Genomic DNA, 24247 nt, shown 5'->3' on the forward strand with positions numbered 1-24247 from the left:
GGCAGCGGTGGATTAATGAAGCGGGGCCGCTCGGGCTTGCTCCCCTGTTTTATTGGCCTCGCCTTTATTAGAGCGCCGTGCACGCCGTGCACGCCTTGTTTGCAATTAACATGCAGAGCGGCTGAATGGCCGGCGGGCACAAAGGGAGGCTTTTCACGGGGCTATCTCTGGAGTAATGGAAGAGCGGGGCTCTCCAACCGCCCCTGGCCTCTCAACCTCTCCTCCACTCCTGAGGTGCATTCATCGGGAAGCCTTTGTTCCCGGTGCGCCTCAGAAAGCGCTCCCCTCTCGCCCACAGCCGAGCACATCTCGAGACCACACATGCGCTCTGGCGGAGGCTTTTACGCGGCCGCCGCTCAGAGCCCGCCGCTCAGAGCCCTGAATATTATTATTTTTTTGCATGTTTTCCTCCGCTAATGTCCCGTCCGATGGGCGCGTGGCCTCGAACGTCTCCCCGCGGACGTTAAGGAGCAGTTGGGATTAATGATCTCCGTCTCTCCGCAGCGACGGCGCCGGCAGGAGTGGAACTTACGTTCTGATTGACATGGTCCTCAATAGGTTGGCGAAAGGTAAGGATCAATGGCTTCTCTTTCACTCCTTTCTGCCCGCGTTCAGGCGTCGCCCCGGCAACGCTGAGGCCTCCCGTCTCCTGACAGAGGGTCACACTGGAGGGTGACTTTTCTAAGGCCCAAGACAAGAAGGAGCTGAACAAAGAGAAGGCAGAGAGAGGGAAAATGTAAAAAAAAAAAATCAGCAATTATCTCTTTAAGCCCCCGTGTTGATGCTCTGAATTTAGACAGCACATGAATGGAGATGAAACTTTTATATTAGTATTTATGGGAAGCAGAGTTTTGAATTGTTGCCAGAGCCAATTCATATTTAATGGGAACAATAGATGGATTTTCTATCGTTGATTTGTTCCCGGACGGGTGGGCAGCTGTTTGTGGGCTCGTTTGGTGTGAAAGCTCCGCAGGGATGTTCAGCTTTTTAAAAATAATAAAATAATCACAAGAACAGCCGGGGAGGAAAAATCTGCCCGGACCAGAATCACATGAGTCGATGCTGGATAAACAGCTGTGGTGACATCATTCAGCTCGCATTTAAAGCCCTTTATTGTCCCGCCTGACCTCTGACCTTTGCCCTCTGCCCTTATACCCCCGCTCTCCCGGTGCATCCGCAGCGATGGTCACGTCCCCCCGATGGTCCCGTCCACCCCCCCCCCCCCGGGATCCGGCCCTTCTGATCGTGAGCCGTCCGGATGCATGAAATCCCCTGAAATACATCTTTCCATGTAAAAGCGCAACATCCCTCCCTCCCCCGCTGCCTTCCCCCCTTCCCATCCGAAACCCGCGAATCCCGAATAAGATTTCCAGATTATCATCGCGGACTTCTGAGGAAAAATGCGTTTTGATTCAAGAGCCAGTGATCAGCGTTCAAGGCCGGCAACTGTTGCACCGTCACCGTCGGCGCCACAGCTCCAGAGGCTTTACACCATTTTAATTACGATTTCTTTTGCTGCACACACACACACACACACACACCACACACACACACACACACACATACACACACGCACGCACACAGACACACACACACACACACACACACTTGTGTTCATCCAAATCAATTTCGGAACATTCTAACCGTCTCCAAACATCCCCCTGCACGTTTTATCGGACCCTGGCTCCGGTCCAAGTCTTTCCAGGGATGAATGTAATAATTTTCAATCGGAGCGCCGCTCCAAAGGGAGCCCGGCATAAAGAGAGATTGACAGATGTGAGCTGGATTACTCTGCTGCTTTGAACCGGCTCCAATTCTCGCTCTGTTGCAGGTGCTAAAGAGATTGATATTGCCGCTACCCTGGAGCACTTGAGAGACCAGAGAGCCGGCATGGTCCAGACAAAGGTAAGGTCCCCCCGGCTTTGAGTTGGAGAGGCTGGGGCGGGGGAGGGGGGAGGGAGGTGGGGGGGGCAGACGATTGTCGACTTCCTGCGAGCGGGATTAGAAGAAACGAGCAGCAGAAAACCGAACCCAAAATTTAAATCCCTTTTATGCTCCCCACCAAAAACTCCTTGTACAACATTCCGAACAACCGGACGGGAAACTGTCGCAGCCGAGGAGCCGATTCTCACGACAATAGCGAGACAATAGCACACGATATGATTCCCAGCCACCTCACACCATAATTCCAGTTCCCAACGGTGCCTCACCGACCAATCTGGAGTCGGTGGGACAGAGTTCCTGCGCGGCGTTCTATCATGGCGTTGGAGGGAATAATAAAAGCAGCGGTGGAGGAAAAACCCTGCAGATGTGTCCTTTTTTCTGATTTGTAGCTTCATGCTGGGTGTTCGCACCACCCGCTGTAATAAAGTGCGAAATTTCACAACTCAGACCAGCAATTATCTAAAAACGTATCGCACGAATGCACGGAGGAGCATTTGTTTCCTCCCTCTTCGTTTCGCATCTCGGAATCAAGCCGGACCGCTTTATCTCGCCGTGTCCCCCTGGTGGCCCAGATGGGAACTGCAGCGGCATGCCCGGCCGCTGTAGCTCGGTGAAAGATTTCAGCAGCAGAGCAGATATAGACGACCTCGTCACAGCACCAGAACGCGTAAATATAGAAGCCTAATCGCCTCACAAAGCAGCCGCCGCCAGAGTGAATGGCGTGGCCACCGGTGACCCTCCGCATCGATCCAGCGTGTCCTCGGGCCAGACTGTGCTGACACATCTGAAGGCTTCTCCCTCCAAAACTCCTACGTACCTTTTCTCTGTGTGAGACGACCCCGTGGCCCCCAGGCTGGGGAGGGATTTATATAAATATATTTATAAAAAAGAAGCAACGGCAGGTCTGTGGGGCGAACATCAATCAGCCCCCGTTGAGGCTCCTCCGGGGAAAACTGAGTCAGACACACTCACACAGGGAAGAGCTTGGAGTCCACAGCTTTATTTAAAGACCAACACACACCTGCGTGGATCCATGGCTGCTACAGACCGGATCACCTTCACCTCCGGTCCAGATAGGGTCAGGGGAGGGGGGGAGGAGGGGGAGGGGGAGGAGAGAGGAGGGGGGGTGAGGAGGAGAAGGAGGAGGAGAAAGAGTGGAGGAGGAGAGAGGAGGAGGGAGGAGGGGGAGGAGGAGAGAGGGGTGGGAGGAGGAGGGGGAGGAGGATGAGAAAGAGAGGAGGAGGGGGAGGAGGGGGAGGAGAAAGAGAGGAGGAGGAGGAGGGGGAGGAGAAGGAGGAGGAGGGGAGGAGGAGAGAGGAGGGGGGGGGGGGAGGAGGAGGGGGAGGAGGAGGAGGGGAGGAGGAGAGGGGGGAGGAGGAGGAGGAGGAGGAGGAGAAGAGAGGAGGAGGGGAGGAGGGGAGGAGAAGAGGAGGAGGGGGAGGAGAAAGAGAGGAGGAGAGAGGAGGGGGGAGGAGGAGAGAGAGGAGGGGGGAGGAGGAGGGGGAGGAGAAGGAGGAGGAGGGGTGAGGAGGAGAGAAAGAGAGGAGGAGGGGAGGAGGAGAGAGGAGGGAGGAGGAGGAGGAGGAGAAGAGAGGAGGAGGAAGGGGAGGAGGAGGGGGAGGAGAAAGAGAGGAGGGGGGAGGAGAAGGGGAGGAGAAAGAGAGGAGGGGGAGGAGGAGGGGGAGGGTGCCAATCATTCTAAAATGATATTCCTAAATCCCTTTTTCCCTCTTTCCCGGCTGTTTCCCACCTTTTTTCCCTCCCCAGGAGCAGTTTGAGTTCGCGCTGACGGCCGTGGCAGAGGAGGTGAACGCCATCCTGAAGGCGCTCCCCCAGTGAAGACGCCCCCCCCCCGGCTCCCTCTGCCCACTCCAGAGGACGTCCCCCCCCCTCAATATGTCCCGTAAACGTATGAATGTCGTGCCAGATGTCTCACCTGGATCCGTGGTCGGGATCTGACCTCGGAGCTGCTGGGGCCTCGAACCCGTCTCCTGTAACTGTGACGTTGTTCCCGACGTTTTAGTGGCAGTTGGAGCTTTTGTGTGTTGCAGAATCACGTAGGACGTCATCGCGCTCGTGTTTCCTTTGATCCTGTCGCTAGCTTAGACCTCCAGTCGCTGAAACCTGTGAAGAATCGTGACTCTTTCTCTCGTTAACCGTCTAAAACACCAAACGAAGCGGCTGCGGGTCGCTGCCCATCGTCCCACAAACGCTTTCATGCGTCGAACGCGTAAAAAAGGAGGCAAAAGTGCGTTTTTGTACAGATTTATGCATATTCTCAAACTATCGGACAGCATCTGGGGGGGACGCTAGCACGTTAGCATCCCCGGACTGGCTAAAAAGCCTCTGGCCACATGTCACATGGTTTTACTCCTCATGTTTACATCATCATCATCCTCATCCTCATCCTCATCTCTGTGAATATTAACTGTCATAGAAACAGACCAGATAGTTCCTATACATATATTATATAGATCTTAGCAGCAATCTGATACGTTTTAGCAGAATTATATCTAAGATTGTTTCTTCATCGCTGGTATATTGTGACATCTTGTGCAATATGACTTTATTTCCTGTAGAGACGAATGAATTTATGACTCTATACCCTGATATGACAGATGTAAGACCTCTATGATAACATATATTTTGTGTGGGAAAGTATCATTCAGGTTGCTAATAAATCGGATTCGATTAGAGTGCTTTGAACTCTCTTTGATGTTGTTTCTGCCTCTCACACACACACACACACACACACACACACACACACACACACACAGTAGTGGAAACACACACCCCGAGGATTTCTCTGCACAGATGAAATGTTTGGTTGTTCGGAGGATCATGTGGGATCAAATCAGCCGTTTCTTCCTTTTTTAATAACAATTTTAACTCCGTCGTTCAGAAATAAAGAGCAATTGTGGTTGTGAAGGGTTTTTTTTTTCACCTGATAAGATGTTGTAAAGGCAGTGAAAAACAGAGCTTTGATCAGGAGAGGGAAGGAGAAAAAAAACCACGTTGCCATGGCAACAGTCCCAACGTAATTGTCTCCAATCTTGGAAATTGTTTCCTCAGATGTTGAACACAATTCAATAATAATAATAAAAAGCAGCTTCGCCGCGCGTGACTGACAACACTGAGACCGGCGACGACGTCATCTTCCACTGTCGCCATGGCGACCTTCCCAGGGCCACACTTCCAGGAACCACGGCGAGCTCACAACTCCAAGCAAACCCGACGCTACCGAGGACCAACGCCAGCCGGAGGCGGTTTCAGTTGTTCCCAAAACACTCGTGTGAGCGTGTGTGTGTGTGTGAGTGTGTGTGTGAGTGTGTGTGTAGGTGTGTGTAGTTCCCTGTACGGTGGCGCTTCCCGAGGCCTGTTTGCTCCCGATCTTCCCGTTAACCAGCAGCGGCCATATTAATAGAGAGGGAACCATAATTACACCGCTTAATTGCTCCTCATCCGACGGCTACAAGTTTATTCGGGAACGCCGGCTCCGTAATTGCTTCCTGAGGTGTCGGTTGGCGCCGCAAGACCGTGTCAGCTCCAATTTGGAGGGATCAGGGAATCACTTCAAATCAAAGATCAAAGACAATATTTTGGGGGTCAGATGTGTTCGATTTGTTTTTTAGGTTATTTAGGCTCCCCCATGACACACGAAGACGTTTTCAAATCAGCCCAAAATGAAGGTTTCAGCCTCTCAGCGCTGTAAAAAAACAACCCGCGGGATTTAAAAGCGCGCATGTCGCTAGACGGACAAACTTGGTATCAAAATGTTGAGGCTTAAATCTGCGTTAATAAAGACCAAAGAGCTTTAAAGTTCACGGAAAAGTTTTGAAATAAACTTGCGCCACGAGTCAGTTGTTTCAAACCCGTCGGTTTTTACAGTGTGTGGCAGAATTTCCCTGATAAGACAAAAAACAAAACAAAAAAAAGGATTAAAACCGATGAGCTACAGCTTTTAGTGGGTGCGGATGTGGTTTTTGGTGAATAAAGTGTATTTCGAGGTTTATTTGATGGATTTTTAGTCCTGCAGATCACAGACGGCGTTGAAATTATTATAAATCCTGTGGTGAAGGAAGAAAAGACCAGCTTCCTCACAAAGGCCGGGATTCAAACCCAGCACCTTCGTACGTGTGGCACACCTGTGCTACCAGCTGAGCTACACACCTGACGCCCTACAGGAGTCACCTGTCAGCTGAATCCTCCACAGTAGCTACGCTAACAGCCGGGGCTCGTTAGCATGCTAACAGCAGGGCAATAGGGCACCGCGAGCCGACGTCTCGTTAGCATTGAAACCCAAGTTTTAGCAGAGTTGCTGGTTCAAGTCCAGGACGGGGGACGTCCAGCGGAGACGTGTCTGCTTCGGCCAACGTGGACGGGTCGACGGAGAGGATGACGTGCTCGTTAAAGCGGCTGAATCACGGCGTGGTCTTGAGCGGAGCTTTGATCAGACCTACTTGGCCGCGCTCTCAGTAGCTGCTGAGTCCGTTAAAACGGGCTAATCCGCGTTTCCAGTCACGTTCCTCTTTTCCGAGCCAAGTCCGAGAGACGCTTCTGTCTCCCGCCGTGGATCGAACCCACCTGTGGATCCTTGAACCTTTGAGCGGCGGCGCCCAACACGCCGGCGAGCGCGTCGTTCCTCCGCGGAGAGCCGGAGTGTTTGTTCGGGAAAAAAGAAAAAAAAATCTCTGGGATGCTTTCCAGGATTTTCCCAGAGAGAAAAGCCTCGTTTCTCTTTGCTGATGATGTTGAGAGTGAATGAGAGCAGATTGTTGACGCCGCGCTTCTCATGTCTGTCCAAGGCCGCCATTCCTTTGATCTTCTGAGAAACAAACAAGCTTTTAAACTTGGCACTCCCGGCTAGCGCCGCTCCTCTTCCTCTTCCTCCTCTTCTTCAGTCCCTCTCTGTGAAAACGCCGATCCTGAGATCCTGGTCAAAATTGGTGAATCTGTCTTTCTAAGCTCCTGTTGATTCCAGGGCTAATTCCCATCGGGATTTGATCACAGACTGGAAATAACTCAGCTAGCTGTTAGCGAGTTAAATTTGAAGTGTCTACCTTAATTTTATTGTAGGCGCTGACCAGATTCTAGAGGAATAAGTGTGAATCAAACACATAATTTAGCTTTTAACTACAGGATAAACACAAATTGACTTCCTGTTTGCTGCTAATAATCTCGGAAAACAGTCTGCTAACCTTTATTAGCATGTTTGCTCCTGGGTGACAATGCTAGCAGAGCTGCTAATTCTCCCCAAATCTGTTGGTGGCACATTTTTTTGTACATTAGCACCAGCTAAGAGACGTTGTAGCTCAACCTTTCAGCATGATGGGATGGATGTTGCGGCCGCGAGCGTCGGCGGCGGGGGTTAGCATCTGGCTGAGCCGGGACCGCGGAAGCCCTCAATCAGGAAGCGAACCTCTCATTACCCGCCGCCATGACGTCCTCCTCTCTGATTATTAATGGACGACAGTGGCTGCAGTGACATTTTCTCCCGTTTCATCCCTGTCCCATCATGCATTGGGGGACCACCCTGGCATTTGGCGGCGGCGCTGACCAGCACGACTTCAACCCCCCCCTCACTGTCACTCATCATAAGTGAGTTTATCAACACGCATCTAATCCCGCCACTCCGCCGGGACTTTAACCATTTGCATACTAAGTGATTGCTTTCTTTCCCGGGCTAAGAATGCGGCTGCTTTGCATAATTATTAACGATAAAGAGACGGCAGACAAATGTGTCAGGAGGTATTAGCGTCACGTATACGGCTAGATTAGACGGGATACGTTTAGGTGTCCGGGGGGGACGGAGGAGGCGAAAGAGAAGGACGCCGTCAAGAGATGCACTTCTGCATGAAGGGAGGAGGTTAATTAAAGGGCCGGGGGTGGAAGAGACGCACAAACTTGGAGATTTTCCTTCTTCTCCGTGTCTGAAAATGGGAGCTGGACAAGGAGGACGAGTGTCCATCATAAAAACAAGCCAGGGGCAGAAGCTCCGCCCCCGTTAGCCTTGCGCACCACAGCGACGGTTTAGCCGCTGTGGACGAGCGACCTTTGGAGACTTCTATAATCAGGTTTTTGTCTGACTTCCCATAATAAAAGCATCTAGAAGGGCAGATGTGGGGGGGGGGGGGGATCTTAATAGATGAACATCAGCTGCTGTTTGTATATTTGCCCCCCCCCCGCCACCATCCGAACTTCACAATCGACAGAATTGGGGTAATCTCAGGGGTCGAGAGGGGGCCGGGCAGTCATCCCTGTGGCTCTCCTTCAGCAAATAACTGATAATGACCTTTGACCTCCCTGTTTTTGCATGATAATTGATGTGAACGCCCCCCCCCCAACCCGCCCCCACCCCTTCACGCCAACCTCGGGACCATTTGAGACAACGGCCTCCGGAATACAAACTCCATCTTTTCTCTCTTTTCTAATGAACCCATCCAGAGGTGGGGGTGGGGGGGGGGGGGGGGGGGGGGTGGGGAGGGGGGGGAGGGGTGGGGGGGGGGCTCATCTGCATCACAGATTAGGGTGCTTAGAGAAAAATCAACCATCCATGATTCATTACATGTTTCCTGCTGAGCCTCTGAGATGGCAGAAGAAGAAGAAGAAGGATAAAAGCATCCTAGCAACAGAAGTCTCCGCCGCCACGGCAACCTGTCACCTATTAATGACGAGGTGAGGGCGCCATCCTGTCGTTTCCCTTAAGACTTCGGAAAGTTCGGCTCATTTTCACCAGAAACGGGCGATATTTATCGATATATACGTACGTCTTTAGCACCGATTCATTAAACCTCGGTAATCCCTGAGAGTCCCAGCGGAAAGAGCTCATAAAGATGCTAAACTGAGACAATTTTTAATCATATCAATCAAAGATAATTAGGGAGCTAACAAGATTCTATGAGTATAATGGTTAAAAAAACAGAAATAACCTAAAAAACAACTTGTATAAACTCGTGATCCACGATACAAAAATCCCTGATGGCTAAAAGAAGCTGAAAATAAACTTTATATCATTCAAATTTTTATCATTTTGACTGTTCTGAGAATCAGAAATGTGGATTTTAAAAGATTTTGCCACCGTCAAAAATGCTTAAATGAGCAAAAACGTCCATAGATTTAAAAAGAAAGCAGATGCTAAAGCTAGCAGGCGATTCAGGATGTTTGACGACAAAGTGTTGAGGATTTAAAAAGGAAAAAAGACCCGAACAGTTAAGAGAACAACACGCTTCCATGTTTGTCGACTAAAACCTCGTTTTTGTACGTGTCCCTGTGTTGTGATTGCGCCGCGGGGGGGCGTGTTTTCGTCATTAAACTAGCCCGTCGATGTTTCCTGCGTGGCTCCGTCTCACAGTTTGAGGCTCCGCTCAATCAGCCCTCTGTTGTTTCCCTCCGACTGAAATAATCCCACATCAGTTCTTCTCAAAATAACCCGAGGATTCGACAAAAGGCGGCGCCTTCCAACGGCAGCCGACAGGGGTGAGTTTCCCCGCCATCAAACGAGCCATGGACGGCTGAAGGAGGGGGGGGGGGGGGGGCGACCAGGCGACCCTCGGGGTGGGGGGGGTCACCGACGAGGGGCCCGAACAATGTCGGTGGCGGACAGATGCTATCAGGGCCGAGACAAAGGGCAGAAAATAAAGTAAAAAGAAGAAGCAGGAGGTAAGAATAAGCATCGCTACGCTAGCTGGACTTTCCTACCTTAGCTTACCTGGCTATGCTAACGTTAGCACATTTGTAGCATTAACCAAAACATCTCAGTTGGGTTTTATGGGGGGTTTTTCGGGGACAATTTGCTGGACTATGCGGTGTTTTAACGGTAAATCTACAGAAGAAGAATAACTGTATATATATTCTTAAATCTGTAACCATGGCAACAGCTGGAAAAAGGTGATTCATCTTAAAATCTGAGGTAAACTGAAGTATAAAGCGACAGAAGTCTTTCAGTTTTGGATTTGAGGGACAGAACTCCCCTTCCAAAAGTGCCACCGAGCATGCTAACGCCGTGACTGTTAGCATTGCGCGGAAGCGTGGCCATCTAATCTTTCCTCTGCCATGGATCCTGTTTCTACCGGGCGGGACCCACTTCTCCAGCTGAGCTCCACTATCCTGGGATTAAGGGACAATCAGAGCGTCCAGATGGATTCTCGTCCCTGTTAGGACACGACCATCCGAGACAGATGAGGACTTAAACTTCCTCCGCTGTCACTGGACCAGAGCTTTGGCAGATTGGAGGCCCAAACAACCGTCCTGCTGCTCATCCAACAGTATTATTAGCATAGCAACGGTAGCGTGTGGCGCTCCGTTATTTACGGGTGGTGATAAAAGTGAAGAAAATATGAAGGAAATCCCACATTTAAGGAAAAGAAAGGTCACTTCTATTGCTAAAAAGGTCGGATTCAACATTTCTTCAACATGACTGAGGGAAAACGTCACGTTTTCGTTCCCTTTGGGGATATTTTATGTTTTTAGAGATCCGGATCTGGAAGCGTCCTCGGCGGCCGGGTGTTGTCTTTGATCTCTGCTTGTTCTCCTTTATGATTCTACAAAAAAAAAAAAGTCTGACTTCTGAACAAAAGCTCTTTGTTAAGTTAGCAAACATCTCTACAGCTTTTTTCTCCTTTTTTCCCAGCTATTTGTCCTCCGAACCAATTCAAGAAGAAAAACAAAGCGGAGCATCAAAGCGGAGGTTCGGGCTGCGTCGAGTTCCTCATTAATCCACTCGTCTAATCTGAGCCAGACGGCGACGTGCGTTCGCTGTATCGGGAACTCCTGTCTGAAGTTTTAGAACAATAACAACGTTTTAACCGGAATTGTGCCACATTCTTCCCCTTTTCTGCATAACGTGAATAAAACATGTGCGACGGGTCATGTGACCAGCTGTGCTTTCATCAGACAGTCGTTCTGGGCCTTTTTTCTTCTCGACATCATTTCCCACAATGCAGTTGGGCGACGTCCGACTCTTTGACGCCGTCGCCTCCCCCCCGAAGGTCGGGAGTGGGATCTCACCGCCACCCAGTCGGAAACTGGGGTGTAATGACTGGGAGGACGCCGGGGGAGGGAGTGACGGGCCGCTGCCTCCCAAACGCTTTAATTAAACCCCCAGAGAGCGGCGGCGGCGGCGGCGGCTAAAGCGGCCCAACGAGTCGCTGGGTCATGTGCGTTCCGCCGCATGAATAATACAGAACGCTGCAGGCGGACGCAGAATAAGGACGAGAGCGAATCCAGAGCATCCTGTTCCCGCTCCCGCCCGGTAATGGCGTTCCGAGGCGCCCAGATGCTAACGCGCCGCAGCGTTGTTTCCTAATAACTCAGCTCGCCCTGACGAGGACGGAGGTTTGACGTGGGCGCGCTTTAAGAAGGCGCCGCCGCTCATCCGGCGCCACGAGTTAGCGCTTGTTGGGTTTTAGCTTTTTGAGATGCTAATACGGAGACGGGAGGGATCCATTTTACCCATCAGGCAGTTTCTGGTGGCGCCAAAATCCGGGTCCTTCGAGGCTTCTCGCATCTAATTTCGGCTCTGGAGTCCCAGCGAGATGCTAACGGTTGGTCCCAAACTCCAGCTCGTTAGTGTGAGATGATTAATGATGATTAATGACTGGTGCTGGAAAAACAGGCAACAGAACCGCTGAGGAACTTTAAATGAGTACCCAGAACTTTGAGCAGACAGACAGGCGGAACACGAGCCAGTGAAAGGGCGACACGTGTGGCTTTAAGTAGGTGTGACTCCATTAAAAAAAGAGAGAGACAGTTCTACATTTCCACGTACGGTAACCATGGCAACCACCTCTGGGACAAATGAGATGAGCAAAATATGATCTCAGTTTAGCAAATCTACAAAAGAAGAAGGAAAAAAAAAGCCTCCAGGAGCTCAGAGTTTAGCTTCGTCGCCGTCATCGTCGTCGCGACGACAAGGGAAGGGGCGGCCCTTCACGCTCGCGCCCACGTGCACCTTTACGACAGCGCCGCCGCCTCATCACACTCACCACAAACACAGGCGGAAACGGAGGGAAACACACGTTTACACACACGCTGCGCTGGAAAACAGGAAAGGACGAGTCCGAGGTTCCCCGGCGTCCTCGCACCAACAACGAGGACGCCTCCGACACATGGGGGGGGGGGGGGGGGGGCTGGCGTGGGGCGGCGGCCTCTGCTCCTGCCCGCCGCCGCCGCCGCCGCCGTCGAGCTGTTCACTTTAAAAAAAGGAGCCGAGTCCGCCGAAGCGGGGGAAGAAGCGCGGCCCCCGTTTCTTTTTGGATTCCGCTTCTCTGAGCCTCTTCCTCTTGGTCTCTGCGTGTCCTTAAAAGGAAACAGAAGCGGTCGTTACTCACGATCCCTGGTGTAATAAACACGTTATAACCACGGAATTGCTCTTTTGTGCGCGGCTTCCTGACCCCGGGATGGAAAAACACAGGCTGACCTTTGACCCCCCGGCCCTGAAGACAGTGGCCTAATTAACGCTTCTGTCCTCCGTGTTTACGTCTGTCAATGGCGCTCGCCGCGCACAAAGGCCGACGATTAGCCGCGGCTATTAAGGCTCGCCCCCGTGAAGGAGAGCGTGTGTGATGGTGATTAATCAGGCGTGGGGGGGTCGGCGGGGGCCGACCTCTCGTCAGGCTCAGGCTCTGCGGGCCGTGCTCCTCCTCCTCCTCCTGGGGGGTCTGGGCGGAGCTCCTCAGGTAGCGCTGGTGCGAGCCGTAGCCGGGCAGCGGGGTCTGCCGGCGGCGGCGGGACTCCTCCTCCAGGGGGTCTTCAGACGGAAGGTCTGTGGATGCAGGGGGGGGGGGACACCTTAACTCAGACTGTCTGGATTGAAGGCCTGTTTACAACAACAACAACAACAAAACGATGACAGGAAGCAGCAGCGCAGGCCTGTTTACCTCCTGCTGCATCTGGAAATAAAAGATTTGGTTACACGCGTCTGTGGGTCATTTACATTTATATTGAATTAGTGTGTGTGAGTGTGTGTGTGTGTGTGTGTGTGAAGGGGGGGGGGCAGATCTCATCGACATTGTGTTGTGTAATTAAGGCGACGGAGGCGAAAGAAAAGAGGGCCAGATGCTCGCCGGGATGAACCTGGAACCAGGCGAGGATCCGCGGCGGCCTGGTCTGATCTACGGTTCCGGACCTGTGGGACCAGGACCAGGACCCGGATCAGGTTCAGCACAACCACGTCGCTAAAATCGGCTTGAATCAAAGCCAGACGTTTGGATTTTTCTGTGGACTTCAAACATTTGTGCTGTAGTTGGTTGGTTTGGTGGTGGTGGGGGGGGGGGGGGGTCAGGTTGATGATTTCAGGTGAGATCGTCGCCCCGACCACAACAAACCCCCCTCGGACTCTAAACTGAACCCAATCCTGTCATCAACCTCAATCCTGAACCCTCAAACGGTCCTGAGATGTTGTGGCCCTGCTGCCCAAACACGTCCTCACTTTGGTAGTAGAATGAGCATTTTTGCTACTCAGTATAACACACACACACACACACACACACACACGCACACACACACACTGATTCTGATCCACTTGCAGCTGTGAGGGTCCGAATAAATCAGCGCCCAGAAGGAGGTTAACTCTACATGACAGCAACAACTGTATGGAGCAGATTATTTCCAGCGCTCCACCATCTACTGAGAGATACCGTCAGCGGCCTCCTCCAGCCGTGGAGCTTCTGCCGGCTTATCTCTGCCATCGCTCATAACGTGGCCGGAGGCTGTTGGCCGAGTCCACGTTTCACCTTCAGCTGTCAGGCGGGCAGAAGAAGGGAAGCGGGGTGAGCAGCGGATGAGGCTTCCTGTCAACAGGAAGCCATCTTTCATAAAGGCGAGGACAGGAAATTGCAGTATTTTGCTATATTGGAATGGATGGATGCTCGGAGGGAGGGTGTAAGAGCTGTTCTTTTCATCAAAAGATCCAATTGTGGGACTAAAAAGAAGCGTACTGAGGCCACAATCCCGATTTAATCATCACCGCCTTGATCCGCATCGATCGTCGCTGGTCCTGCAGACTTTTGTGGGCCGACACTGCCACCTAGTGGCCACATCGGGTTAAAACGCATACAAGACGCACGAGCGTAGCAACCCTCCTGGTTATTTTGAATAAGAAAACAATAGATCTGACACATTGTTCTGTCTCAATAAACCTATAGGTGTTGCCTCACCTACAGGGCCTTTAGGGCGCGTGGGTATCTTTTTGAGTTGTTGCGCCCCTTGACCACCAGGTGGCACCAGACCCCTAATGACACCCCCTAATTTCCACCCCAATATGTTTGCATCTGGTGTTTAAGATGCATAAATGTTAGAATTAGAAGTTAGATAATATCTCCAGAAAGCCAGCAAATTAGAAATGTGTCCCTGTTCCCACCAGCACTGACAAAATATCCCAAAGATGACAATTAAACATAAACAAAAACTAAGTAATTAGAATTCAAAATAGTGTTTTAACCTCTAAAAACTGAACGATATCACTAAAGAAACCATTAAAATTTAAATGTTTTAGTAATGCAAGACATATATTTCGCCTCTAGAGGGAGCTGTAGCACCGTAGAGACAGAAATCAAGAGTTTTTAATCCTCAATTTATTAAATCTTGGTGAAACTAAATCGCTGATAAGTACTGATCAGGAGAACGTATTATTGAAATTATATATTGGGGTGTTTAATTCTCTTATAATAGTGAGACTTCAGCTAGATGCAGCGCTACCTAGCAACAAGACCACACAGGCGCTGCAGGACGCCAAATTAATTAAACTGGGTGTAATTTAACAGCTCTAAACTCAGTAAACGTGTCCTCTTGTACATTCATCCGTCGCCTCGCTTCGGCTCAAGAGCTCGTGGGGGGGCCAGCCTCCAACATTTTTCTCTCCTGACTCAAAAATCTGCAGCGATCCTTGAGTAAATAAACTAGCCCCGAGCACATTCCTGCAGATTCCCAGTCTTGTCTGTGCACAGTGACCTTCGAGAGCTTCCTGCAGTTAGAAGCTCAGCGTTAGCAGCCAGAAACAGACGTGAGAGGGAAGAGACGAGCTCGGGAAGGTGTCAAAAATAAAAGGGAGAAACAGAGCGGACCCACCAGGAGTCGGGGGTGGGGGCAGCCCAGGTGGGGGTTAGTAGGTCATGACAGTGGTGATGGAGTGTGCGTCTCTAGCAGGCAGCGTGGCGGCGAAGCGGGTTTATGAGGTGAAATCAGGCTGCAAGCGACACGTGTTCATTCAGTTACTGTGAGGACCGAGCGTGTAAACATCAAAAGAAAGATCACACAGGAGACGCCGGGAGACGGCAGCGGTGGTTCACAGCGTTCCACAAAGTTTATTGAGACCCATCCTCAACTCTCCGAACGAGCCCGCGGCCGCGCGTCCGCTGTGAGGTGTTACGGCGGCGGTCTCCGGGAATCATGCAGACAAGTCAAAAACAGTGCAGTTCTCTCTCAAACGTTACAAGTTAGGAGTCGATTGGTGGTGTTTTCATTAGTTCTCCGCGCGGGAACATGGAGCAGTTAACAGGTTAGTTCAAGTCAACGTTACACTGTCAGGATTATGGAGGAAAAGGAAAAACGGGTCAGTTTTCCTGCAACAACAAAAGGCAACGTCCACCCAGAGATATAAAGGTGTAAAAATGTAGATCTAGAAAAGCATAATCGGCCGGCTGCAATGGCCAACACTGGACCAAACAAGAACTCTTCCAGCGCAAATAATAATGGAATAAATAGAAACACAAATACTGAGAGGATCTCTCTGCTCCTTTGTTGGAAAAATGAAAATAAATGTTCTTTGGAATGAGATGCAGGAGGACAGAGAGACAAAGATGGCCGCCGGGCGACTCCTCTGTACGTCCAGATCATTAGTTGTTCTCCAGTCTGTGGACCGGCGCCTTACCATTAACTGTGAGGGACTTTAACTGGCCGTCCTCCTCCACCTCCACCCGCTCCTGCCCGTTCTCCACGATCCTGCAACAGAGGCGGGAAAAGGTGTCAACGCCAACCTCGGCGAGGGGGGGAGGGGGGCGTCTGAGGTGCAAATACCGTTTTGTGGTGATTTTTCTGCCGTTGATGAACTTGGTGGAGGTGGACACGGATCTGAAGTTGCCCGACCCCCCTGCTCGCCCTCCTCCCCCGCTGCTGAAGGACGAGGAGAAGGAGGCGATGCCTCCGCCCATCTCTGGGAAGGAGCTGAAACCTGCAGAAGAGCGGCGGTCAGAGGAAGACACGGCTCCTCTCCGTCCAGAGGTGCGTTCGGCTCTCTGTACCTACCCTGATCGAACCTCGGGAAGCTCACTGGGAAGCCTCCGAACCCAAAGAGGGGCCCCCCCATCCTGCCCCGATTCCCACCCCTGTGGTGACTGCGGCCGGCGGCAAAGAAATCATCGAAGGGGTCGGCTGTGAGGGAGAGCACAGTTGAGGTGAGCGGGAGACGTCTGGAAAGTTCTTTTTCCTTTCAAAAATCAGCTCTTTATAACTGAAACACTCTTCTCCAGGATTTGCCCCCCCCCCCCCCCCCCGAGACGTTGCGTTCGTTTCCTCTGCGCTGCTCCATCACAGGAGACGGATCAGGTGTTTATTTGAAGGCAACGCCAGAAGAACCCAAAGCAACCATCCAACGTGCAGCGAGTCTGGCGAGCGCCCGTGTTCTGGCCCCGCCCCCCAGAGGAGATATGGTCTGTTTGGACAGTTCTGCCCCACGTCTGAGGGGAGTGTGTGTCAACAGTGTTTCCTGGAGCTGCTCTCCAAATGGCCATCTGAGGAGGAGCGTCTGCTGTTCCTGGCAGACAAGTGAGCCCTCGTCATGGTTTAAATCTGTACACACACACACACACACACACACACACACACACACACACACACACACACTAGGAGATGAACGACAGATCTACAGGACCAGCTGTTGGACGGAGCAGGTCTGGAGGGTTTGATTGGACCAGATCTGGACTCTATTCCTGAGCCTGTCCAGCTGAATATCACCCAAGAACACCAAAATATGGAGATCCATCCGCGGAAACGGCTAAATATAGTCCCGATGCTTCCGCGGGTCCCGTTTCCCCATATTGGAGCAGAATAAAAGGTCGTCCAAGGTCAAAATAGAAGCCGAACTGGGCTCTTCTGTGGGTGCCGAGGACAGGTTTTATGGCCGGTCTGCTTTTAAAAGCAGCCGCAGCAGCTCTGGGAACAGTCACACAAATCAGCTGCGGTAAACACGCTGATCTAAAGTGTTTAACGTCAACACGCGCGGCTCCAATAACTCTGCGAGCGCGGCGCGGAGGCTGCGAGCGAGCGAGCGAGGGAGCGAGCGAGCGAGCGAGGGAGCGAGCGCTCGCCGCTATTACATCTGCTTTTGTTTCATTATGGAAGCTATTTTTGAAAGCATTCCAGCCCAGTGATGTAGATGCACGAATCCATCCTCTGCCTCCGTCTGAGCTCCATATTTAGAGATGCTCGGGGTGAACATGCCTTCCCATCAGCCTTTGTGCTGGACCTGGACGGCTGGACACACGCTCGGCCGGGGACGTGTCCCACGCCCTGACAACGCCGCCAATCAACAGCCAGCAGAGTTCCCCCTTCGCTTCCTCAACTGTTTACATTATTTAAAGTCGGAGCTCAATAGACAGTGGAGTGAAGGTCACCATCTGGGGGGGTGGGGGGGGGTTTCCGCTCTGTGACATTTAGTGGCATTTGACCCCCTGTGGTGTCTCTCGTCCCTGTGTTGCGGCGGTGGGGGGTTGTAACAGAAGGCTTCCTGTCAACCAATCTCCTTCCATCTAATCTGAGTCTGATTTCAGGTCGTCTTCACTGGATCAAATCTTAACGCCACCTTTGCCCCCCCACCCATGCTTACCAAAGAAGTCTGCAAACGGGTCTCTGCCACCAAAGAATTCCCTGAAAACATCCTCAGGGTTCCGGAATGTGAAGCCGTGTCCTCCGAAGTGATCAAAATGTCCTCCTGCAAAATAACACGATAAGCCTCGTTAGCTGCACGCAGCCTTGGACCGCCGCTAAAATCTGGCTTCCTTACCTCCTCTTCCTCCCGCCCCTGACAGGCCTTCTTCGCCATATCGGTCATAAGTATTCCTCTTGTTTTCTGTTGTGGGGACAGTTATTCTTCAGTTCACACACACGCAGCCAAGCTAGGTCCAATAGTCTGGGGATGCGGGTCTAAACGCTCTTACCATCCGACAGCACCTCGTACGCCTGCGACAGCTCTTTGAACCTTTTCTCGGCCTCTTCCTTGTTCTCGGGGTTCTTGTCTGGATGCCATTTCAGCGCCAGTTTTTTGTATCTGCTCGTCAAAATGAAACATACCGACAGGTAAACAGCGCGTGGCGGTAAAATGACCTGCGGGAGGGGGCAGAATGGAAACGTGGACGCGTTTGTGTTTCGCGCGCCGCAGGATCCACATTCTGTTCTTTTTTTAGGACGGCAGCCATGCCAACACAAACACCACAAACACCGGACACCTCGCCGCGCGCACGCACACTGTCCTCCTCTTCACCCGGGCAGAAATAACAAAGACGGCGCGAAGCTCCCCTGACGTGCGGCGCGGGCCCGGACGCCCGCTTACGCGGCGTCAGCTGCTCGTTTGGATCCGACGTGCGAAAACCCCAAAACAAACCAGGGACGGACCCCCGTATGGATCCATAGCAGCTGGTCTCTGACCTGCCATTGGTCAGCGCCTCGTTGTCAGAATGTCGCCGCTTCCTGTATCCGTCATGTCAACTTAAAAGCCCTCTAGCATTTCATATAGTCTCACGGGGAGGTTACAGGAAGTAGCGAAGCAAGCGCCACTTACGCCTTTTTGATGTCGTCCTGTGTTGCACTTTTATGCACCCCCAACACCTTGTAGTAATCCACCATGGTTCCGCCTGTGGATGTCTGGAGTTCCTGTCCTCGATGAGCCGCCCACTGCTGTGGAACAAAGGTAAGATGATGTTAGCCGGGGGAGATCTTGGCGTACTTCCTGTCGATTAAAGACCCAAGGGGTAAATCTGGAGATGGGGGGGGCATCTGCCAGGGCGGCACATATGTTGATTAAAGGTGATTATCAGAAGAGGGCAGAGCCAAACTGGCTTAAACTACATAACACCAAACAAATCCTCAGAAATGGTGTACCTCTGGCTCTGGCTGTCACCCTCTCCCCCCAAAAAAGGCCTCACACCCCCACCCATCGCCTCTGGTGATGGTTAAAACACTCATGTCTCCAACTTCTGACATTCTTAAATGTTCTGACGTGGGTAATGGGAGAGGTGGGAACATTTAAGAAGTGTTGTTGACATATGTGGAGCACCTTTACCACAAACACACCATTCACGCAGAGGTAAACAGGATCGAGCCTTGTTTTCAGTACTTACTTTTGTAAGCCTACAGACACAATATTAGCATTGTGAAGGCAAACGTCGTAATTTTAATTTTATCTATACGTCGCTTTGGATCAAAGCATTCGCATCTTTGATGTTTTGAACACACAACCTCAAGTGTATTGTGAAGTTCCAGGAGATTTGATGAAACGTCGACTTCAAAATGGGACCTGATCGGAGTTCGAGGGAGGCACGAGCCGACTTGTAGGCCGATGAGAAAAATGAGCAAAAAACTAAAGGGGGAAAGTGATGGTGCACTTCAAAGGCAGAATAATCCCGACAGGCTGACCTTTGATCATGTGGTTTTAGGACCAAATCAGGCGTGAAAGGACCCAATGTGTCCTGGCAACGCAGAGAAGCTGACCTGCGTCTTGTGTTGTGTTCAGATGAGCTTTACGGCATGAGAGCGACTTCTGTTCTGACATTTGTATAAAGATCTGGTTTATCTCGCGCGCGGAAGCTTCAGGGCAGCGTTTTCTCTCCCTGTTTTCTCTTCAACCTCACTCCAATAGAAAACGCAACTAGACTGACATCAAACTAAAGTGCGCCGCACATCCTCCAAACCCGCTTCCAGCCCTTTAAAACTCATCAAAACACTAAAACATGTTGTGAAACCATTCATCCCCAGCGCTCGCTCAGTTGCTTTAATCCTCTGTTCAGCTTCCTGTCGTCTCTGGATCGTGTTGGTATCGAGGAACATACCGGCGCTGCGATGCTCGGCACAAATAACAAACTCTCCTTCAGGCCTGGAGAGGAATCTAAAATGATTTCTTTATGCTGAACAGTGACTCTGTACAGGTCAAAGCATTAAAAATGACCCAGATATTATTTTTAAACCCCCTCAGCGCTGACTCAGCCTATGACATTTCACATTTCACTAGTTTAGTCTCCTTCACTGAACCAGTCACCTATCACCAGTGCCTGGCAGCAGCAAATGGGAGATAATGGACACCCGTGGCTGCAGGTTACTCACGGTTCTGTGCCAAGCGTGCACCCATGCGTGCGGCGTGCATATTGATGCACAGCTAACCCAGATTTGACGGATATCTGCGGTTCTTACTGGGAACAGTGGGAGGCTACTGATGTGGGTCGGACTGTCCAGCAGCGCCAGTGGGGAACGAACCTGGAACGTTCCTGTAGATCCAAACTGCACCATAAATTATTTGACAGCTCATCGACAGCCCGCTAACAGGAGACTTGAAGGGCAAGTCGGGGCACGATTTGCCTGCAGGCGGCTGACATCAGTCTAACGCTTCTGTGCGCTCCGGAATGGGATGGAACTCTATATTCAAACGTTCCAATCAAACAAAGGAGCACCGTATCGGTACGTCAACAGCACACGGTTGCTGCCGAGCTTCAGCCGCGTCACCTCTCTTCTAGATCTCCTGTCGTCAAACTGGTCTCTCCTGCTCGCCTCCTCTGACTCCAGCCCTGTTTCATAGGCGTCACCTGATCTGTGGATGCACCTAGACGTTGGGTTGAGAATTCGCTGTGCAACTTGCTGAGGCGACATCGGGGGAATATCAGACAATAAAAACTTGTCTTGTCGCCATAAAACAAGTTGCAAGTCTGCAGAACAACTCCCTACTTAATTGCCCTCAGACCCAACTTATCTCATGATTCACATCTGATTAAGCTCCCCTCGATCCATTTTGCTCACCGCTTTCGTTTTCAGTGCAGACTGCCGTCGCCCGATTGCCCAACAAGGCCTAAAACAGCAAGTATAATGTGGGGTTGACAGGGCAGGAGAGCTGGAAAAAACATCCCAGACACACAGGACACGTGACGGCGCAGACAACTGGGGAAGCATTTCTGGACTGCTCGTTTATGGGATTATCTTCTCAAAGTGCACGTTCATTAAACAAATACCTCAGAAACATGAATACTGATGTTTTTGTGGCTAAATGGATTCGCCTCAAACCGATCAGATGTCATTTAGTTAATAAATAGGGGGGAAAAAACGGCTCCAGAATCTTTCCTAAAGACTTTGAGGGTGATGTTTCACAGCCACACACAGCATATTTTGTTATTTTATAAGTATAAATCTCCCTTTATCATTTGACTGGCATGACCCCAGTTCTAATCACGCTGGCTGAAATGGGTTACTGGAATCCGTATCGTATTCCACTCTGTGGTCGAGTTAAGGCCCGGTCGGGTCACAGAGGGTTGTTACTATAACAATCGCACATCAGTTATTACACTCGATATCCAACAGGGAAGTGCTGGCGGTGAAAGAAGACAGCCGAGGTGGTTTGGACGGCCCAGTATAGACCCAGAACCCACGGGGGGATTCTATATCCAGAGAGCGAAATCTGGAACACCCTCCACCCTGCTAAGTGGAAAATAATGGGTTAATGGAAAAGGAAAGGCTGAGCTCTTGTGATGTCATGTGGATATTAAAAAAAATATATAAAAAAAAATCAATAAAGGATGTTAACAGGCTGGAGCATGTAATACGCTAAGTGCAACCGAGTTTGAATGTGGTTTTCCTAAACCACAACAGTAAACACGGCCAATATAGTCAATTTCTCTATTAATTTCTGCGTATAGCTTCGCCAGTAACGGGCTAATAAACGTCTGTGCATTAGCCCGTGCTAATGGCTAACTTTATGTGACATTTGTTCCATTAAAACTCCATTCTGCTGATGAACATTTTTATTTTGGGGTCAGGTAGCAGGAGGAAAGGTGTTTCGACTCCTCAAAAACTAGTAATCCGGGCTTTCAGCCCAAACAAAGCCCGATTTTGCGTGAAATTTGCTTTAAAATAACGAAACCCTTGGCTTGTCAATTTTTTAAGGCGATCACGTGACGCCGCGAGCTGCCAGACCAATCAGAAACTTCCGGAAACTTCCCGAAAAACTCACGCACTTTTGGACGAAAACTGGCAAACGCGTCGGTTTATTAGCTGAAGCCCATCTAAAGGTTTACGTAAAGACGGAACCCGTCCACCGACAGAACCCAGTGACGTCTTAATATTTTTCGAACGGAGGTTCAGACGTGATGGGCGAAACCCCCCCCCCCCCCCCCCAAAAAAAAACAACCGAATACACGATCTTTAGCGTTAAACCCCATCACGACAGCATTTTTAATAGCATAATATCCGCGCCACCGTTATCGCCGTCTAGGTTATTCGGTACCGCTGATTTGGGTCGGACAGATAGTCGGACAGGCACCACTCAACCGTTGGGCTTTGTAGCTAAACTGTGGCCGACTCACGTGGTGCCCTCCGACTAAAATCAACGCCCGTGCTTAAAAAAATAAGACATATTTTATTACACCGACAGGTGTCAATACATTTGAGGTTGCGATACTTCGGCACCGGCACACAAACGCACCACGCCAGGAAATATTAAGCCCCTTGGCTCTCGTTTACAGCACACAAGTGAGGACAGGTTTACAGCACATTTCCAACCAGTGTCCACCGATTAAACTCTCACCTGGGTGAAGCGAAAGTCCGCCGCAGCCTCCCTCTATATCGCTGTTTTGGGCCGGTTCTTGTCTGAGTGCGGAAACTAAAATACCCCCAGTGTCGGTGGCGGATGTTCGCTTCGCTACCGACTTACTCACTTCGCTCATGCTGCTTTCAAAGACCGTCGGAGCTAAGATGTTATCCATCAATTGGAGCGTGAAAGATGTTTTATTAGTTACATGTAAATTATTACACAGCAAAGTAATAACATATAGATAAAAATCTCAAATACTAAATTTAGGGTTTCTTGAAATTACCTCCAGCTTCTCGATTTCAGGGACCTTTAAAATCAGTTGGCAAGTGTTCAGCTGACCTGCAGCTACCGTTGGGTCCTGGTTTAGACTTTTATTTACTTCACGGAGAAATAATAAAATTAAGTTGGTTTACAAAAATTGCATTTTGGAAGAACATAAGTAGTATTTGGCAGTTGTGTAATGGTTAAGGTTAAAATACTAGCATGGGTAGTAATCATTTAGTTATCACTGTATTTAGAGTTATATAAATCGGATTAGTGGGCCCAAAAAACAATTTCAAAGTGGTTCTACTGTATTCTAGTTATACTGGCTGGTTTATAGATGATAATAATAATAATAAGTCATAGTGGATTGGGAAACACTCTATAAAATGAGATTATTTGATAGTTACTGCTGCACAGTTTGTATGAGATTTATGTAAAAATGTGTTAAATTTGATTGAAATACTATGTGAGTTTTAACAACAGTAGAAAAAAAACATTGAATACATATAGCTACAATAATATTTGGTAATTTGGATTGAATATTCATAAATAAGTGGTTATGGACGGCAAGACTTACACATGGTCTAATTTACCAGAAGCAGCTACTAGTAACTGAAATAATAATTAATAGTTATCATATTATTTTTATAAAAAATGCAGCATTTAAATGAATATATTAAATAATAGAGACATAAGGAAGGTTATTAAATACAGGTAGGTAGGTTTGTTTTTTAATCAAGGTTTAACACCAAAGACGAACTGGAAAACATCAGGGTACAGTTATATCGCATTACTTGGCTGTAATTTAGTAAATCGGATTTTAACGAAGGGCATTTGAACGCAGCAGCAACGACCTGCTTTACGGCACAAGCGCTTCTCTACAGGCTGCAGGAGACATGAGTCAAACTTAATCTTTTTTGTGGACCCTTTGCCCAGCAACACACAGGTAACAAGAGCCAGGCAGCGTTCTGCGCCGCCTGTTGTGTTAAAACCGAAAGGGTAATGTGCTTTTTCCTGCCCACGATGGAGGATGTATTATAAATGAAGGAGTAAAGTGCACAAGACAAGTGCAGAACTGTTAAAAGTTGTAAGGCAACATTCTGCAAAACGGGGGAAAACACTTTTTGTGCACAGAACAAATGACACAGCAACATTTTGTGTGTGTGTGTGTTGGTGAGCCCCTGTGATTTATACTTTTTAGGATATTTCATATGATGCTGTGAAAGCTGTAAACGGCGTTTCATTAATTTATTCCAGTTT

General features: G+C 50.0%; 2 protein-coding genes and 1 long non-coding RNA gene across 5 annotated transcripts in view; 2 read left to right on the forward strand and 1 right to left on the reverse strand.

Annotated features, from left to right (window-relative positions):
- ptprn2 (protein tyrosine phosphatase receptor type N2) overlaps positions 1-4640 on the forward strand; it is a 69360-nt gene extending 64720 nt beyond the window's left edge. For both annotated transcript variants that reach the window (XM_057013210.1, XM_057013212.1), the window contains 3 exons: positions 505-569; positions 1832-1905; positions 3712-4640. In XM_057013210.1, the coding sequence (XP_056869190.1) occupies positions 505-569; positions 1832-1905; positions 3712-3783 (211 nt within the window). In that variant the 3' untranslated portion in view covers positions 3784-4640. The remainder of the gene's footprint in view (positions 1-504; positions 570-1831; positions 1906-3711) is intronic.
- A 4845-nt stretch (positions 4641-9485) lies between these two features.
- Positions 9486-10837, forward strand: LOC130513928 (uncharacterized). The gene is made up of 2 exons (XR_008946866.1): positions 9486-9603; positions 10574-10837. It is a non-coding gene; the product is annotated as an uncharacterized LOC130513928 (long non-coding RNA).
- A 727-nt stretch (positions 10838-11564) lies between these two features.
- Positions 11565-22877, reverse strand: dnajb6b (DnaJ heat shock protein family (Hsp40) member B6b). 2 transcript variants are annotated; one of them, XM_057013218.1, is made up of 10 exons: positions 22718-22877; positions 18716-18831; positions 18096-18205; positions 17942-18007; positions 17765-17869; positions 16186-16311; positions 15958-16111; positions 15812-15882; positions 12548-12706; positions 11565-12240 (listed from the first exon to the last, which is right to left on the reverse strand). In XM_057013218.1, the coding sequence occupies exons 2-10, from the start codon at positions 18778-18780 to the stop codon at positions 12137-12139; spliced, it is 960 nt and encodes a 319-aa protein (XP_056869198.1). In that variant the 5' UTR covers positions 18781-18831; positions 22718-22877; the 3' UTR covers positions 11565-12136. The 2 variants fall into 2 exon arrangements, with proteins under 2 accessions (XP_056869198.1, XP_056869197.1); XM_057013217.1 differs by lacking the exon at positions 22718-22877 and adding an exon at positions 20941-20962.
- Between the last annotated feature and the right edge of the window lie 1370 nt (positions 22878-24247).

This window comes from Takifugu flavidus, chromosome 17 (assembly GCF_003711565.1).
Source record: "Takifugu flavidus isolate HTHZ2018 chromosome 17, ASM371156v2, whole genome shotgun sequence".
Lineage (NCBI taxonomy): Eukaryota > Metazoa > Chordata > Actinopteri > Tetraodontiformes > Tetraodontidae > Takifugu > Takifugu flavidus.